This window comes from Microcebus murinus, chromosome 2, assembly GCF_040939455.1.
Source record: "Microcebus murinus isolate Inina chromosome 2, M.murinus_Inina_mat1.0, whole genome shotgun sequence".
Classification (NCBI taxonomy): domain Eukaryota; kingdom Metazoa; phylum Chordata; class Mammalia; order Primates; family Cheirogaleidae; genus Microcebus; species Microcebus murinus.
The window spans coordinates 14,779,194-14,798,302 of record NC_134105.1 but is presented as its reverse complement, the minus strand read 5'-3'; the positions used below and the strand labels follow the sequence as shown (position 1 = coordinate 14,798,302).

Here is a 19,109-nt window from a genome sequence, read left to right as displayed (position 1 = left end):
AGTGGCTGGGTTGCTCCTATGGGAAAAGGCAGATAAAAGATGAGAGTGGGAGGAAGAGGGTGGGGTAGAAAATAGAAGCTCGGTGGACTAATGGAAATATTCCAGCGCTCTGTGAGCCCATCAGTTATAGAGGCTCTCTCCTTCAAACATAATTTGCCTGTCAAGCAAACGGTGCCAGGTGGGCTAAAAAGGAAGACAAGGAAACAGCCTGGCCAAAGAGAAATAAGCATCACACAAGGATATGTTAAAATGAGATTCTTACTGAAACAGGAACGAGGGACTCACTCTGGGTCTTACAGAACAGGGGAGAGGAAGGCACTGCGTGGGGCCCGGGTCTGGTGGAGTGACACCTCTGTTACAGTTGTTACCTGCTTTCTCAGCACCACCCCAGCACTGAGTGACCTTAGTACGTACTGTGAAAGGTATGCAGGTGGATGGAGAGGCCATTAGCTTGCCGGAAGCCCTTGCCACAGTCCCTGCACACATATGGCTTGTCTCCGGTGTGGGTCCTCACGTGGCGGGACAACTCAATGGACTGGGCAAATACAGCATCACAGTACTGGCATGCATACATTTTTCCTGCAAACATGCATGAGCTTATTAGAGCTGGCACTAAACAGGGCATTTCTATTTTTTTTTTAGAGACAGAGTCTCGCTCTATTGCCCAGGCAAGAGTGCTGTGACCTCCTGGGCTCAAGCGATCCTTTTGCCTCAGCCTCCCAAGTAGCTGGGACTACAGGCGAGCACCACACCCAGCTTCATTTATGGCATTTCTACAAACAAAATCCAGCCACACATCAGGGAAATATCTTCTTGGAGATGACATTAACACATCAGGCAATCTATAATACACTGGGTGAAAGGTATGAGCCACCCTGTCACATGGTGCCTCACAAACACAGCCAATCACACAGAGGTGTGAGTGTGGTCAGACACAGAAATAAGGACAGAGTTCTCATCAGAGAGAACTCATCTGTTCATTCAGGCCACCACACGTAAGGAAAAGCTCATTTTACTCCCAGCAAATGGATACATCCTTGCACCCAGAAATATGTGAGTTTGGATCCCCTGGCAGCATACACAGTGTAGATCTGCAAGTGCACACAAAGGGTGGATTCACAGAAGAATGAAAGTCTTCTGCTGACTAGCTATTACATATTGCTTGGTTTCTCTGTAGTCTCATGCACATAATGAGAATATAATGTCCAGACTGCCAAAGACGGTTAGAAAATACAGGTAAAAGGCAAGTCTGGAGAACTGGCATTTATAAAAATACTAGAGCAGCTGAACCTCCAAACTCCCTCATGGGCCAGGAGTGGAAGTGGGACAGTCAATGAGGTGAAGCTCCAGACATCTGGCCCTGGGGCTCACTACAGACAGAGCAATCAGCTTCATTTTTCACATTTTGGGCTTCAAAGTAAGATTATGTTGGAAAGAAAGGGTTTCTTGAATCAAGAATGAAATTACTGAAAAGTCCGGGACTTAGTCCTTGACCTTGTCTATCCTTACTCTCCAGCTGATCTTATCTCAGAGCCTCCTACGTCCTCTGTACACTGACAGCTCCCACGTTTGTATCCTAGTTCCCACGTTTCCCCAGAACTGCAGACTTATATATCCGACTCCTCACTGCTCCATCTCTCCCCTGGGAGGTCTGACAGCATCTCAGATTAATCATACCCAACCCAGACACACACATGCCCCACATCTCAGGTACCGGCAGCATTATTCACTCAATTGCTCATGCCCAAACCCCAAGCCTTAATTCCTTTCTTTTCCTCATATCCCACAACCAATCCACCAGGAGTCCTGCTATTAATACCTCCACTTTCAAAAGTATATCCCAAAACTTGAAAAAACTTTTTATACAACTCCCACTAACACCACTCGAGCTAAAAACTACATCAGCTGCATATTGGACTACTGCAATAGCCTCCTCCTGTCTCTGTACTACAGTCTTCCCTACAAGACTGTTTATTGTCCAGAGTGGCCAGAATCAACTTTTGAAACTGTGAACCAGATCCTCCCTCCTAAGGCTTCCTGCGGTAGGCAGAACAACAGCCCCAAAGACGTTCATGTTGTATCCCTGACACCTGTGACTATGTTACCTTGTTGGTAAAAGGACTTTGCAGATGTGACTGAGTTAAGGATCTTGTGCTGGGGAGATCAGCCTGGATTACCCAGGTGGGCCCAACGTAATCACAAGGGTCCTTGGAAGAGGGAGGAGGGAGAGTCAAAGAAGGAGGCACTGTAATGGAAGCAGAGGCTGGGGTGACGTGGCGAAGAGCCAAGGAATGCAGGCAACCCCTGGAGGCTGGGAAAGCCAAAGAGTGGACTCTCCTCTACAGCCTCCAGAAAAAAAAAAAAAACTCTGCTGAAACTTTGTCTTTAGCCTTATGAGGCCCATTTTGGACTTCTAATTCTCCAAACAGTAAGAGAAAACATTTGCATTATTTTAAGCCGCTATTTGTGATTGTTCCAGCAGCAATAGAAACTTACACACTTCACATAAATAAAAACTGCAAGTCCTTACCTTGGCTTCTAAGAGCCTGCAAGATCTGGCCTTTGGTGCCTCCCTGGCCTTCTCTCCTAACGCCCTTCCTCACTGACTCTGACTCCTCCCAGCAGCTAAAGCACTTTCCCCCTTGGGGGAGGGCTCTGCACTCAGGATGCTCTTCTCCTAGGCCCCCCATTGCCTCCACCTCTCACTTCTTACAGGTTTCTACTCAAATGCCACCTCTCAGAAGCCTGCTCTGGTAAAACAAACAGTGCCCACCCCAGCCCTGCCATTCCCTTGTTGCACACCCTGCTTTATGTTTCTTCACAGCAATTACTGCTATCTGAAACATTTATTTGTCAACAAACATTTGTTTATTGTCCATTGTTCCCATTAAGATGTGAGCACCAAGTGAACAGGGCGTGTATGTTTACAAAATCCCACCCCTGGAATAGTGCTCAAGAAATTCATCCACCCAGCAAATATGCACCAAGGGCGTACTCCTGCCAAGCGTACCCCAGTTCCACAGATGGGGCAGTGGGAAGAAGGACTAACAGCTGGGCCTTCACAAAGCCTGCACTCCAACAGGAGACTGAGCACAGAGTAAGTTACTGAAGTAGAAGCTACATCACATGATGAGTGCCATGAGAAAAACAATGCAGGGAAACGGGGATGGGCCCGAGGTCTCATAGGGTGGTCAGGAAAGGACTCAGGGAGAAGGTCAAGTGTGAGCAAAGGCCCGAAGGAGGTGAGGAAGGGCAGCATGAGCTGTCTGAAGGAAAGAGTCCCAGGCAAAGGGAAGGGCAAGAATAAAGGTGCTGGAGCAGGTGCCCCGAAGCCTGAGTCCTGGCCAGGAGCTGCAATGGGCACAAAAGAGTGAGTGAGGGGACAGTACAAGAGACTCAGTCAGAAGGGAACCAGGGACTTCATCATAGAGGGTCTGGTAGGCCAGCATAAAGACTCCAGATTTCATACTAAGTGAGATGAAAAGCCATCGTGGAGTTTTGAGCAGAGACCCTGACATGGTTTAGTTTTAAAACTATCTAGGGAAATGGTACGAGCAAGGAAGCCAGCTATGAGACTATTGTGACAATCCAGGTGGGACGATGGTTGCAGTATTATTTACACATAAATGCTCCAAACAATACACAGACTCTTCCAACAAGTCTTCCCTGACAATTCACCTCTGACCAGACTAGAAACCTCTTCTTCATTCCTCCGTATCACCCTGGTATGCACCACACTCTACCACTGATACTCTGTGCTGTCACTGTCCCTATGCTCCCTTCCCCACACCTCCTTAGACCACAGGCTATGTGGTCACAGAAATTCCAGCTTAGCACTCAGCACCTGGCGCTGCCTGACCCATAGTAGGTGCTCAGTTGAAGCTGTTCTCATGCCTGACTCCACCCCAAAGCTCAAAGGACTCTGGCGTTAGTAAATTCTACAACTATAAAGTCATATTACATTAGCCAGCCTCTCTTCACAAACTCTCCCCATAAGTACTTTGCATATCTGTGCACATATGTATCTCCAGTTGTACGTGTGTCTAGAGATTTTGAATTGTTTTTGTTTTTAATTTACTTGACAGATATATCATGCCTAATTCCAAATGGGTTTAGGTAGCTCACACAGGAGAACCGAGGCACTGCTCCACAGCTTACCCTCCGAGTGCTTCTTCTTGGTGTGGTAGGCCAGGGCGGAGGCCTGGGTGAAGGTCATGAGGCAGTGCTTGCACATGAATGGGCGGTCTCCAGTATGAAGGCGGAGGTGGTTCTTCAGGGTAGAATTGGCCGCAAACTTTGCCCCGCACTCTTCACAGGAGAAAGGCTTCTCATCAAAGTGCTCTGTCAGTTTGTGGTACTGCATGCCTAGGGACGCAGAGCCAGGGACCAGAGGAGACACCATTAACCTGAGTTATAACCCAGCAGGAGGATGCCAAGAGCAGTCTCAGGCCAGACCTCCAGAGGCGGCACAGCATGAGCCACAGAATGCCAGGCCATGCTGTCTCTTGTTGCACACGGCCACACCGCTCCTCTGCCCAGCTAGCACCCCCAAAATCATCTGGCCTCACTCTTGGGTGGATAAGGCACAAAGTGATGCTGGGTTTATCTTCCCCATGCCTTCCCCACCTTAAATAGGGACCCAGTCACTCAGAAACAAGAAAACAGAACACACTGTTATGTTTCGTTAGGTTTATCTAGCAACTGGGACAAGGGAAAACAATTCTGACTATACATCCCATGGTTTCCATGACTCTTGTTTATCAAGAAACAATTGGTACACAGAAACTTAAGAGTCAGGTACTAAGTGGCTGGTTATTATTATGAATAATAATAGCTATAAATTACCATGTGCTAATTCTATTGCAGGCACTGTATTAGGTGTTTAGCTCTGTTACCTTAAATCTTCATAACAATCCCCAAAATAGGTGGTACAAGGGTGCATAGTTAACATATTTGGGGAAATCAAAGCTCAGAGAGCTGATTCCAAAGCCCATGTTTTTATTCCAAGTATTACTTTGCCTCTGTAGGAACCTGCTCTATTTTCTAAGCCCAATCACACCCCTCATTTTACACAACTAGGGGCAAGGCCTAGAATCCAAACTGTAGTACCCAAAATTACTATCCTCCGTTACTCCGCCTTCCGGAATGTACCTGAGGCGTGGGCAAACTCTCTCCCGCAGAGGTCGCATGTCACTGGAAGCCTCTTCTTCTTCTTCTTAGGGACATCGGGCTCTCCACCTGCACCGTGGGCCTCCAGCTGATGCTTCTCCAGCTCTTTCTTGGAATCCTTGGTCTCATTGCACTCCTTGCACTGCACCTGTTTGCTCTTGGCCACCCGGCAGCGCTTCATGTGTACCTTTAGGCGGCAGTAGAAATGGAAGCTTTTGTCACAGGCCTTACAGATGAAGTTCTTCTTGGCAGAGTCTGGAGAGGCAGAAGCGTCTTTCTCTTGTCCTGGCAAGGAACCAGTCTCTCCTGGATCGTTTTGTTCCCTAGACTGGCAGTCTTCTTCAGCTGGCTCTGCTGCCTTTTCATCTTCTTTGTCATTGGCTTCATGGTGAAATTTCTCACTCACCTTCCATGTTTCCTTCTCTCCATTTTCCTCAGTAAGGAAACCTGCATAACAGAGAAATCTCATGGCTCTGGGAACTCTCCGTTTCCACTTTGCTTTATAACTTTTCTAACACGCATCTTACAGGAGACTGGAGACTACTTGGGATTCTCAAAAACTCTCTGAAATAATATCACTGTCATCTTTATTTTCCAATGAAACCAAATAGGATCACTTTACATCTATGTCTTATGACTCTTTTAGGTATTGAGAACATAGAAAATGAATAACTACCTTAAGGTGGGGATGACCTCTTACATGAAGTGCTGCCTCTTTTCTTCAATAAAGAAACAACCTGGGGAGGCCTGATAGGACCCCTCACTGCACCCCGTTTCTTACCAATATATGCTAACTCCTGCATGACAGGCTGCAGGCCTGGAAAGGATTTGTGGACACTGCACAGGAGGTGACATATTTCTGTGGCCGAGACTGATTTTTCCATGGCTCCACTCTGCACTGCTCTCAGGGAAGCTTCAGGGCTGGTTGTCTCAGAGGAAATGCTCAGAATCTAAATGAATTCCAGGAGACAAAGGTGTGGGGTTAATCTCAGCAGATTTTCTACAGGGTTTTCAACTTTAAAAAAAAGGTAATTCCAGGAAGGCATTGCTCCATTTATAAGTAGTTTATACTTGTTATAATACATGTAGTAGTGAGCCTGTTTTTCCCACAGAACAAGAAAACTAACAAAATAAAAAAGGAAGCACATTATCAAGATAAATATGCAAACACAAAGATACAACCAGGAAAGCAGAAAGCATTTACTAAGAGAAATATCTTCTCAGAAACTAGGAAACACCCAAATAACTTTTTTAGATGTAAATATTAAAAGCTTAGACAACTTCAGGAGTTGGTTGTTGGTGTTTCTGTCTTGAAGATCAGGATAATTTTTTATAATATATAATTGTCTCGATGTCTGGAAGTAATTCTGCACGATCAGTGGCTTCATATTTTTAGATACTTAGATGTATCCTTTTCAACATCATTTTCTTTCACAGAAATTCAGCGTTTTAAAGAAGGTTCAAATAGGAGCTTTAAAGAGGCCAAGAATATTATTTCAAAGCTGTCCTCTTTCTGAATGTTAGAGCTATCAGCAGAAAGAGTCAGTACACTGAGAAAATAAAGCTAAACCATCCACAGATGGCCAAATGGAATTTTCATTTTGGAAGATATTTTATTTCTGCTCTTTTCAAGTCTATCTAAATAAACCTGATGTCCCTGGAGGCAGGCAGGAGACTAATTAGTGAGGCTAAAACTGATCAACTGCAGAAGCCCCATCTCTGAAGTATGTGGCATGCTGGAGAGAGACTAGCAGATGAATCTTTCCTCTGAAGCCCCACAGAAATGTGTGTCATCTTCTGCCCGTCTCAGAGAACAATGTGAGGCTGTCACCTGTATGAACAGAGTAAGAAATCAGCCTTCTGCACACCTTCCATGCCTATCTGGATCAAAAGGGCACTACAGGTGAATCTGTAATTTAATTTTATGCTCCTTTCTTATTTTTCCCTATTCAAATCGCGCATGATCCTGGGCTAGACGTCCATAAGTTCCTCCAAAGCCCACCTGGTATTCCTGGGATGCTGGCCACATTTCGAGAAGCCTTACAGAAAATGAGTTGGCACTATTTGTTACCCCATATGGGCAAAAGCTTTGTTCTATCTATGTTTATCTTGGCTTTCTCTAGAAGCCAGAATAGAACATGTAATAAGACCAGTTTTCCTTTCCTTCATCTGAGAGAAGCTGCCTTCTTGAACAGGTTAGAGAATAGTGTCATGGCTCCCCCAGAGATTTTCCTAGGTTTAGAAAAAATGGAATCAATCTAGGTTTGAGTCACATGAACCTGGGTTCAAATCCTGACTTTATCTCATACCTGCTGGAGCACCTAAGACGTATAACATAACCCCTTGGATTCCGAGCTCCTTTGCCTGTAATGTGACAATATCACTGCCATGTAGAGTTGGGAGGATTAAAAGAGCAAAGGTGTCATAAAGCATTAACTTAGCATGGGCTAGGCACACAGCAGGTACTCCGCAGAGGCTGGTTCCTCCCTTAGGAATGAAGACAGCCCCAGCCATCAGCTCTGTGGAATGCTCTGGAATTCAGAAGTCAATGTGTTTTTTACAGCCACCACACCTCTTTCACAGTCTCTGCCAGGTGTTCTTCCTCTGCGGTAAAGTACTTGAGCTCCATCTTTTGCTGGATGGCCTCTAGGATCAACCTGTTATGCCTCAGGATTGTCTCTAAAGCAGCACTTTCGGGGGTGGTCACTGAAAGAGAGGGGGGATCGAAAATTCATTAGTAAAACTACGAGCACTTTTCCCTTCCCCTTTCCTCAATTCAACTCTTCATAATGAGAACACATTTCACTATCTCCTGCCTGGGGTTGGCAGTGAGGAAAATGGTGAACACCACTGTAATCAGAGTATAATAATGAACATAATCTTAGAATCATTACTGCATTCTGAAAAAAAAGGTTTACTAACTCCTGTGTCCTTGAACAAAATTGCCAGTCCTTACTTCTAATGGTAGGGATGTGGATGACCCCATAAGAGAGCTCTATTTTCTGGAAAGACTGACAGTACTCTCTAGTAGGAACAAACCCATAACAGAGGTCAGTCCCTTACCTGCCCGGAAGAAAGCATCGGCACCAGGCTCCCTTCGTATTTCCTCCAGGAGCAGGTTCAAGGGGCAGCTCTTTGTCTCCTGAGCCACCAGCAGCAGTTGCCAAATGGCTGTAGCAGACAGCGTCTGCTTTTCTAGAACTGCTGACATCAGGGAACTGAAACCACCTGAACCAGAGTCACGTTTCACAAGCTTCTCCATGACCTTCAAAATATAGCATAAACATGCACGTAAGAGACTTTCTAGCCACCGGCCCAGCTACAGAGCTGCAACTGTGGGTGTTGGGTTACAGCGAGCACATTTCTGGGAAGGAGTTTCTCAGTATCCTTCACCTCTCTCAACCTGAGAGATTTCTTACTCATGACATTCCTGTGATTGCCCTTCCTTATTACCACAGAAATCACAACCATCCTACTTGTTACTACTTTGCCTTAGAAATTATCTTCTATTTTTTTCTTCTCTATTTAGCATTTCTCAACATGACTGTTTATGTATATTTATAGAAAATATAAATATATTTATATTTTATGTGTGTGTATATATACATGTGTATGTGTATACATGTGTGCGTATGTATATATATATAATATACATATTTTTCATATATTTTTCCTTCTTTCTCTTTTTACCCTTCCTCCCTCTCTCTCTTACCTCTCTTTCTCCAGGGGCTAAACTTGTCATGTGTGAGATCACCTTCAGCAACATCTGGTTGTCTGGGAAAATCTCAGAGAGGTTTTCATGATACCGTCTCAATAGCTCAGTCCCATAATCATCAAGGCTTGGTTGGACTGTAGGGAATTAGCAAAACAATAATGTTTGATGCAACAAAACCTCCCACAAAAGACCATGGGATATCACAAATGAGAGAGGAAGCAAGAGATCAGCACAAGAGCTCTGTGTCCTCTGCAGAGTCCAACTCGCAGCTTGGGGCCTCGTACACATGTGTTCAGATCTCCTCTGGTCTACACTTAATCACTTGGTGCTTCAGGTCATAAAACCATGAACACTTTGAAAGTTCGTGCCTGGTGGTAGAATCTAGCAACTGCTCAACAGGGGGGTAATTAGAAGGCTGTGCTTGTAAGAGAGTCAGATGTACAGATTCAAGGGGTGCTATTCGTCATGCTTGAGGTAAAGGGGCCATGTGGTGATCCAAAATATAGCAGGCACGAGACAAGACTGCTCATGACACTGACCCACGGCTTTGCTTATCTGCCCTTTGCGTCAATTTGTTAGGTTCTGTCTTTTAAGGTCATTATTTACTTGAAAGTAAAGACAAATCAGAACTATCAGGCATTTCCATTAGCTTTGTAGATATTAAATAAAAATTGATTCTCTTTTTTGGCCTAGTAACTTCATTTCTGGAAATATAATCTTAAGAAATTCTCTGAAGGCAAAAAAAAATATGTACAAAGACAACTGTCAATGCATAATCTGTGATGATGCAGAAGATAGTAACAATTAATATTTACTGAGTGCCTACGTGCCAGGCACTGTGCTAAATGTTTCACATGTTTTATCTCACAGTACCCACAAACGTGAACATGATAGGTACCATTTTTATCCCCATTTCACAGAGAAAATGAGGTTCAGAAAGGTTAAGTCATTTGCTCAGGGTATTACAGCTATAAAACAATAGTGTCAGATTGCAAACCCAGGTAGTTATGCTATATCTGCTCTAAAATAAGGATATCATATACATTTTTATGATGGAAAACTATATAGCCTTCAAAAATAGGATTATGGGAGTTTTCTTGAAATGTGGGGGAGAGTATTAATGAGAGAAATCACAAAATTATAAAATATAGTAGTATCAACACTATGAAAAAGTATAACAGATAAAATGTGTCAAAGTATTAATATTGACATACTTGAGTGGCAGGATTTTAAGTTTTCTTCTTTATTTTTAGAATTGTCCCAGTTTGTATAAGTACATATTACTTTTCTAAGCTACGAAAAAGTTCTTCCATTTCCCAAATATCTTTGTTTGAAAACTACCTAAGTCCTAAATACCCTGGGATAGGGGAGAATTGGCTTGAGTTGGGTTGTCTTTCTAAGGAATGGATATGGACTCATTTCCCTATGCCGAGGAGACACAAGGGTAGTTAGCTCTGGGACCACTGAAACCGAACAGAATGCGAGTAGAAAAGGGGCAGCCGAGACTCGAGGCTTTCCTGCTCATATTTGTCAACTCAGCTGTCAGGATGCTGAGCCTCGTGAGCACTCCGACGGCTTTCACAGGTGATCGTGGATGGCCCCAGGATAAACCTTGACCTTGAACCACAGGAACACCACAAGGGAGCTTAATCGAAAGAGTCATGCTCAGATTTCAAATCTGAACTCCAGAAATACTGAGAGTATCAATTTGTGACAGGTAGTTTCTGCTTTGCACTGACATTTCTTAGCATTATCTTATCTCTCCAGCATGGAGGCAAAAGGGTGTTTTAAGCTATCAGGTCATTAAATATGAAATGTCCGATTTCAAATCAAAAGCGTAGATTATATCTCAAACAAGAAGCAGAATTAATCAAAGTATGTGCCTAAAATATCGACACAGTTTTGTCACCTTAATAATGGTAGCTTAATAATGGTAGCTTGTTTATTTCAGCAGCGAAAGAGGCTGCAGAGCGAGTGGTGAGGAAATTGCAAAAGGTGTTTCTCATAGCTTGTGGAGAATTGAATATTTTTCTTTGCAAGAAGTGGTCCAAAGTCTGGAAGAAGTGGTAGTCAGTTGGTGCAAGGTCTGGTGAGTATGGTAGATGACAGAGAGTTTCCAAGTACACCTGCTGTGTTTTGAGCAGCATTGTTTCTGTGACACGTGGTCAAGTGCTATCTTGCAAGAGGATTAGCCTGTCTCTATTGACCAATCTCAGCTGCTTAATCATAAGCATCCTCACCACTGCGTCCAACTGGCTGCAGTAGACATCCACTGTAATCGATTGACCAGGTTTCATGAAGCTGTAGTGGATAATAGCAGTGCTGGACCACTAAACAGACACCATTAGCTTTTTTCGATGAATATTCAGTTTTGGACTATGTTTCAACACTTCATCTTTATCAAACCATTGTGCCAAACACTTGCAATTATCAAAAAGAATACATTTTTCATCACATGTAACAGTATGGTGTAGAAATGGTTCACCTTTATGTCGTGACAGCAAAGAAAGGCAAGCTTCAAGACAATTTCTCTTCTGACGCTCATTTAATTCATGAGGTACCCACCTATCCAGCTTCTTTACCTTGCCAATTTGTTTTGAATGGTCCAATATTGTTGAAATAATGACGTCCAACCGTGCTGCTAATTCATGCATAGGTTGAGATGGATTCACTTCCACTACAGCTTTCAAGCTCGTCATTATCCATCTTGGATTCAGATCACCCACATAGCTCATTTTCAAGATTAAAATCACCAGAACGGAACTTCTCAAACCATCGATGTACTGTGCATTCATTAGCCACATCCTTCCCAAATACTTTATGGATATTTTAAGCTGTCTGTGCTGCCTTGGTTCCATGGGAATTCATACTAGAAAATAACACGAATTTTTGACTTCTCCACAGTTTCACAAAAATTGCTTTAAAAAAAATTTGGGCCGGGCGCGGTGGCTCACGCTTGTAATCCTAGCACTCTGGGAGGCCGAGGCAGGCGGATTGCTCAAGGTCAGGAGTTCAAAACCAGCCTGAGCGAGACACCGTCTCTACTATAAAAAAAATAGAAAGAAATTAATTGGCCAACTAATATATATATATAAAAATTAACCGGGCATGGTGGCACGTGCCTGTAGTCCCAGCTACTCGGGAGGCTGAGGCAGTAGGATTGCTTAAGCCCAGGAGTTTGAGGTTGCTGTGAGCTAGGCTGATGCCACGGCACTCACTCTAGCCTGGGCAACAAAGTGAGACTCTGTCTCAAAAAAAAAAAAAAAAAAAAAATTGAAAGATAATCACAAACCAAACTGTGCATCTGAAGGAATGAGGAATGAGAATGGACCTTCACAATAAAAATAAAACAAGAAGTGTCAAAGTGAAATGTCAGAGATATCAACTGTCAAACTTGGTACTTAAGGAAATCGGACATCTCATATTTAATAACCTAACATAATTTTCTATAGGAGTGGTTCTAGCCCAGAGAGTCAACAATTAACTAATACCTGTGGTGCTTGGCAAAGTGGCTATTTTCTGCAAATTCTCTAGCAGAAGGCCCAAGTTTGGGAAAGTCATCTTCACAGCCTGGAGAAGTTTTACCAAACTCTCAGCAGTCAGAGTCTTCTCTTCAGTCATTCTGTGCAACAAATTTTCTATTGTCTCCTTGGGTGTTCCGCCCTCACAGCAATTCAGAATCACCTGCAGTGGCAAGCAATCAACCAGACACCAGTTACTGGCAATTCAAAATTTCTCTGACACAGCACTGGAAAACCCAGCAAGATGGCATTACAGGACGCCCTGTCTCCAAGTCCTCTTCTACTGTTCTAGCACTATTTTTTTCTTTTTTCAGTTTCTTCCTTATTCTGTTTCAATAAAAATCCAAAGCATTCTCCAAACAAATAACTATGAAAATCTTTCTTTCTCAATTGCAGGTCTATGTATACTCTCTGCATCAAACAGCTTGTGTTTTGTGAAAACATCGTTAAACTAGGCCTATATGATAAAGCAAAGTAACTTACATCTAACTTAGTTCTCTAGTTTGTTTAGACACTGAAATTGAGAAACACAGACTGGCAATTAATCAATATAGTATAATGTTTTTCAATCTCCGCTCAGGAGTTCATGATATTGGCAGAAGTTGTAATTTCAGAGTAATTCTATTATTTTATTTCCTTTTACTTTATTTGCATAGTAATTTGAGTACCCAGATAATTTATACATTAGTCTGTGGACTCCACAATAATAGATTTTAAGCGCCTTTCTGGATTATTTTTCTTGTGAATTCTTTATTATCCACTCCTCTCACTCTCAACGGCCATATACATCAGTCCCAGTCATGACTCAGCAATCCCACTCCCCTGCTCTTCCTTGGTGTGCTGGAGGGTTTTCTGAGTCAAAAGGGCACAAAGCTCCAGCAAAAGGTTGAAAAATAAAACACGTGACAGACATTTTACAGATATTTTCCTATTACAATAGAATTATTTCTTAATAGACTATGACACAGCACGCATAACTTAGCTCTATGGAACTGATAAAGCAGGGGATTATTTCAATATATGCAATCTACAGATCCTCAGTGACTGAATTTTGAGCTTTCCTTTGGGAAAACGCCAGCTCTCAGGAGAAAGTCAAGCAGATCAATCATGATAGTACGCCAGGGGCCGCCATTATCAAATTAACTCCTATTTTAAAATAATGAATTTAGTTTTAAAGCCAAATCGGCTTTACATATATGAAAGGAATATATATAAAATAAATCAAATTGTCATATTCCTTGTCAGTACGGAACAGTCATTGTCTTTGTTTAAGGTCTAATATATAGATTTCTACTAAAGGAATCGTAATTTAAAATTTAAGAGCTTGTATCTAAAAACCATACTGATTTCACCACTAAATCTTAGTTCCTAAGCAATAATCTGATACAAAATGAGGCAATCAGATACTGTTAAGAGCCAGGTATGGGCTTTAAAGCCAGTCAGACCTAGTTTGAACACTAGTTCTAATATTTGTTGCCTGTGTGACCTTGGGCAATTTATCTAACTCATTGAACCTTATTTTCCTCATTTGCAAAAGAAGATAACACCAACTCTTGAACAGTTGATATGAGGATTCTAGAAAATGAAGGTGCTGTTTATAGGGCCTAGAATAACTCCCAGGGCATACATGATCTTTAAGAAGTGACAGTAATACTATCATTATGACATTATTACGGAGCAGTGTGCACAATGGTTAAGAGACTGCTTTAATTAGATGCCTGGGTCCCAGGACTAGCCTCAAACAGCTGTGTCTCTGGGTGAGCTGCTTAACCTCCCTCAGTTTCTGTTTCTTCATCTTTAAAATGGATGAAGAAATGGTAATATCCACACCTTCATAAAGTTTCTGTGAAGGTAAAATTCAGTAATGTTTAAAAGGTCCTCAGCACATTGCTTGGCACACAGTAAGCAATAAATGGCAGCTATCGCAATTACCATTTTTTGTCTGTTTCTAGTTCTGAAGTAAAGACCTTCCTATGTATCACTTCTTATAGAACCCAAGGTCTTTATAAAGGTCATGGCACTCCTGATTAGCATGATTTCATAACAGAAAAAAGTTCTAAAGAGGGTGGACGTTTCACATGATGTCAAAGCTATTCGACATTCACCTCTACACTCTCACTTTGTTAGTTTGCTTCAATTTCCATGAGAAGGAATAGCTTAATGAAGCTCTGGTGGAACTCCAATCTTAAGAAGTGTTTTTGTGATTTATAACTAATTTAAGTTCTTCTGCTTCAGCTTTCTCTATCAAGTAAACTGAAAGTGACAGAAGAAAATGACAGTGTGGTCTATCTTGCTTCAGACAATGAGGCTGAGCTGGGGCTCTACCTATGAATGCCGTTTCACCAAGATAATGAAACAGTTCAAAGGACACATTCAATCTAACTAATAAGGAAAAGGTTTGAATGAGTAATTGAATGAAATCACTAAAAAGGGAATGTGAAACTTCTATAAGCAACTTACTTAAACTGAGTGCCTGAAATGACAACTTGAAGTTTAAGGAGAAAATAAGAGTTTAATCTACTTAAAATTTTGAAAAACAGAATTAATTTGCAAAATACTATTTTGAGACTGAAGGTTACTCCCATTATTTATATACACACATATATATGTGCAATATACATTCACTGAGAAAAATGAAATCTAGGATCCAGTCCACACTATAAATCCAGTGCTTGGCCATTATACCAGTGGTTTCTAAAAACATTTAAGCCACTTCCCACAGTTTTAAGAATTGATGCCACAAAAGTACTGTATCCCTAATTCCTTCTTTCCAGATATAAAAATATTTTTAGCACAAAGTTGAAATCAATAACACCAACAAATACAGTTATCTAGTTGCCTTGAGAAGTCCTGCCAGCAGTTTTATGAGGACTTTAGTAGCTAGCTGGTGGGAGAGTAAATTGGTACAACCTTTCTGAAGGGCAGTTTAGCAATGTGTATCAAACACTTGAAAATTTTTATACTTTCTATTCCAAAAGTCTACTTCTTAGAAATTTTTCTAAGGAAATAATTTAAGAAGTATGCAAAAATTTCTGTGCAAGCATGTACTCTACAACATCATTTATTATATAAAAAAAAAAAATTGGCAACAAACACCCAACAATGAAAAATTAATGAATTATGGTATGTCCATCAGACGGGATATAATACAACTACCAAAATCCATACTATAGGTATAAAAATATATCAACATGTTAATAAAAAACCAAGTTAGGAAACTGTATGTTTCATATAACCTCATCCCAGGATGACTTAAACAAGAAAGAGTGGGAGCACATGATCCAAAATGTTAGCACTGCTCATCTCTGAGCAGTGAGATTTGAATTCTTTGTGTTTTTGCTTGTTTCCCCAATTTTCTACATATTAACAGGACAACACATCACTTCTGTAAGGAGAAAAAGTATCATAGTAACTACAATCTTCCTTAACATTTCAGCTCCTGGTGTGGCTATTTATCGTAAAGATTTATTGAGTCAGAGCAGGAATAGCATATATCCATATATCCACGGGATGGGTCAATGTTCAAGGCCCTCAGTAGCTGCTGCAAGGGGTACAGTGGGGCATGAAACAAAGATCTGAATGTCAAGGTGCTTGCTATGCAGCATGTATAAAAATACTGCAAGGTATTGTGATGTGCCACAAAAGATGTGGATTTTGTTTTTTAGAGTGCTATATGAATTCAGAAGCTGGGAGGAGATACTTGACACGGTTACCCTTTTCTCAGCACTAGTCAGGAGTCCCTCCTTGGCTGTTTCCAGGAACTCCAAAATAGGTCTCAGCTGTGTTACACACTGTATCAGGTCCTCTTTGTGTTCCAGTAACAGAACAGACAAGGTCTTTCCCTCCTCTGTGCTCCCTGGGGGAGAAAGAGTTAGAGACACAGAAGAGAAGCTAGTCAATTTGAAGAAAATGACAGCATGGTTTGTCAAGAGAGATCTAACAGAATAGTAAAGTGATTTTCAGCTTATTCTGAGCACCTGAACGTGGAATCTCTTTCAGAGAGGAAAATACTTTATTATTCTGTTTAAACTCTATGAAAGGAAAAATGTTTCATTTATCTGTCGAAACACAAAGCTGCAGAGCCAGCCAGAGGTTAACTTCTGGTTGGCAAGGCCAGTGCTTTGTACCTAACCCAAATGAGAGAAACTTCAGTCTTTAAGTGCTGTCAGCAAACCAGTTCAGCCTGGGCACTCAAGTCATTGATTTGGATGTGTGGCTTTTTGAAGGGCGGGAGAACACTGATGGTATTTTCCAACTCCAAGGTATCAGACTAGTTAACTATGGGATAGAAATGGGGACTCAAATTTAGTTTGTATACATTTAACATGCAGTTTCTGGGATTACATATAGAATTTATGTGAAAACCACTTAATAACTAAACCACCAAAGAAATGTATCATTGGAATAAACTTTATAGCAACTTCCCAGAATAAAATTCAGTCATTCCAGCAGACAGGAATTTTCTCCTACCTTTTGGCTGCACTATTTCTACATCTTCTGGCTTTCTGCTTAATAGTGCTGTTTTCACTGCAGGATTAGAATCTTGGTACAGCCTCAACAGGGACACAACGGCCTGGACATCCAGGCTCTCATCTCTTACTTTGTCCAGGATTCTCTGGAATGCTGAATGTCCTTCTTCACCCTCAAGACACTTCATTATGATCTAAGGAACAAAAGTATCCAGAAAGAGAGATTAGCCAGCCACAAGAACCACATGCTACTCTTGCATTTGGCAAGCAAGCCCTCTATGGTTTTATCCTTACCCAATGCACGTCCTCCTCCAGCACCAAGTCCAACACACCCTGCTGTCTCACGCTCCCACCCCGTCTGCTGGAGGACTCCTATTCCACGATTCCATGCTTTCACCTTGTTTAAGGGGTTATCTCTGCTGGGAAGCCTTTCCCAACCATGGGCCCCACCTCCTCTTTACTGTTTTGTTTATCTAATTTTTTGAGACAGAGTCTTACTCTGTTACCTAGACTAAAGTGCAGTGGCATCATGGCAGCTCAAAGCCCTGAGCTCAAGTAATCCTCCTGCCTCAGCCTTCCAAGTTGCTGGGACTACAGGCGCACACCACAACGCCTGGCTAATTTTTCTATTTTACGCAGAGACGGGGTCTCGCTCTTGCTCAGGCTGGTCTTAAACTCCTGACCTCAAGCAATTCTCCCACCTCAGCCTCCCACAGTGTTAGGACTCTAGGTGTAAACCACTGTGGCTGGTCTCTCTTTACTGCTTTTAATTTTACATTTGTCACATTGTCTTATAATTATTCATTTTTTCCCATTAGACTTCTTGAAGACAGGATTGTGCTTTCTAGAGCTCTGTAACCTCAGCAACTAGCATGGCCTGACACATAGTAGGTGTTCAGTGAATTTTTAACAAATTGCACTTCTTACCTAATTATACCTTTCTGAATCTTACAACATTTTGAGTATTTCTTGGGCAACGATATCTGAATTTAAATTCAATGAACTGTCATTTTATTATTTGAGAATGCAATTAAAATCTCACAATTTAGGAAAAAAGAACACTTTAAGTCATTTACATTACAGATGATAGACGACTTAAAAAGACATGGGCCTTATTAATTTTAGATATATTCTGTAGCAATTAAGGTTAACAATGTGTTGGCTTGTAGTTGCCAGCTGTAAGAAGGCATGTAATTCACATACTAATTATGCCATGTTCATCATTGCTTCCAACCTGAAGGGGCTTCACAGTTTCCTCCCCTAACTAAGGTTATTTGCACAACAAGCCTTGCCTCTGGCCTTGTGCCATTTGACCTTTCAGTGGTGTTTGGCACTGCCATTCACTGCCTCTGTGTCACAATTCTCTGACGTCAGTAATACTGAAGCATTTTGGAAAAGATCTCTGACCACTCCTTTTCAGTCTTTCCCACTGGTTCTTCTTCCAAATCCATAATCATAAACAGTACCTTTAGAGAGATTATATCTGTCTCCCCTCCTCCCAAATAAACAGAATTATAAATGAGTTAGACCTTGAGTTTCTTTGCTTTGCTTTATCTTGCTTCCTAATCACAGAATGGCTGGCTGTATAAAACTAAATTAAACATTAAAGAAGTTTCCTGTTTTTTGGTCATCTCCAAAAGCAAACATAGATAAAACACAGTTTAATAACCCACATTAAGACATCATTAGAGTAAGTAACTTCCAAGAACCTAAGGTAACTCATCTTCTATTTAAACAATAATAATGCTAGGCACAGTGGCTCATGCCTACGATCCTGGCACTTTGGGAGGCTGAGGCAAAGGATTGCTTAAGGCCAGGGGTTTGAGACCAGCCTGGGCAACATAGTGAGACCCATCTCTTAAAAAAAAAAAATTAGCTGGGTATGGTGGGGTACAGCTATAGTTCTAGCTACTTAGGAGGCTGAGGCAGAATGACTGCTTGAGCCCAGGAGTTTGAGGCTGCAGCAGCAATGATCATACCACACACTCCAGCCTGGGCAACAGAGCAAGAATCTGTCTCACAAAAAAAAAAAAAAAAGAAAGAAAGAAAAAATAATAAAAAACAACAAACAAAGCCATCAGTTGAATGTTTAATCCCCTTTGGTCAAATTAAATCAATTTTTCATGCTTTTGTTAGTTGGCATATAATCTTTTCAAAATGCCTTTTCACTAATAGCCATAGGGACCCTGCCTTAGGAAGCTTCTAACATGGCTCCCAATGATCCCTTACCCAGGT

General features: G+C 41.7%; 2 protein-coding genes across 3 annotated transcripts in view; both read right to left on the bottom strand.

Annotated features, from left to right (window-relative positions):
- The window catches only part of C1QA (complement C1q A chain), a 383,888-nt gene that overhangs the window by 105,485 nt on the left and 259,294 nt on the right, over nt 1-19,109 (bottom strand). The window lies entirely within an intron of this gene.
- ZBTB40 (zinc finger and BTB domain containing 40) overlaps nt 1-19,109 on the bottom strand; it is a 72,572-nt gene that overhangs the window by 11,815 nt on the left and 41,648 nt on the right. For both annotated transcript variants that reach the window (XM_075994841.1, XM_075994845.1), the window contains 10 exons: nt 16,876-17,068; nt 16,119-16,261; nt 12,376-12,568; nt 8,882-9,018; nt 8,233-8,434; nt 7,742-7,875; nt 5,951-6,119; nt 5,152-5,616; nt 4,159-4,365; nt 415-579 (listed from right to left, as the gene is read on the bottom strand). In XM_075994841.1, coding sequence (XP_075850956.1) covers nt 415-579; nt 4,159-4,365; nt 5,152-5,616; nt 5,951-6,119; nt 7,742-7,875; nt 8,233-8,434; nt 8,882-9,018; nt 12,376-12,568; nt 16,119-16,261; nt 16,876-17,068 — 2,008 coding nt within the window. The remainder of the gene's footprint in view (nt 1-414; nt 580-4,158; nt 4,366-5,151; nt 5,617-5,950; nt 6,120-7,741; nt 7,876-8,232; nt 8,435-8,881; nt 9,019-12,375; nt 12,569-16,118; nt 16,262-16,875; nt 17,069-19,109) is intronic.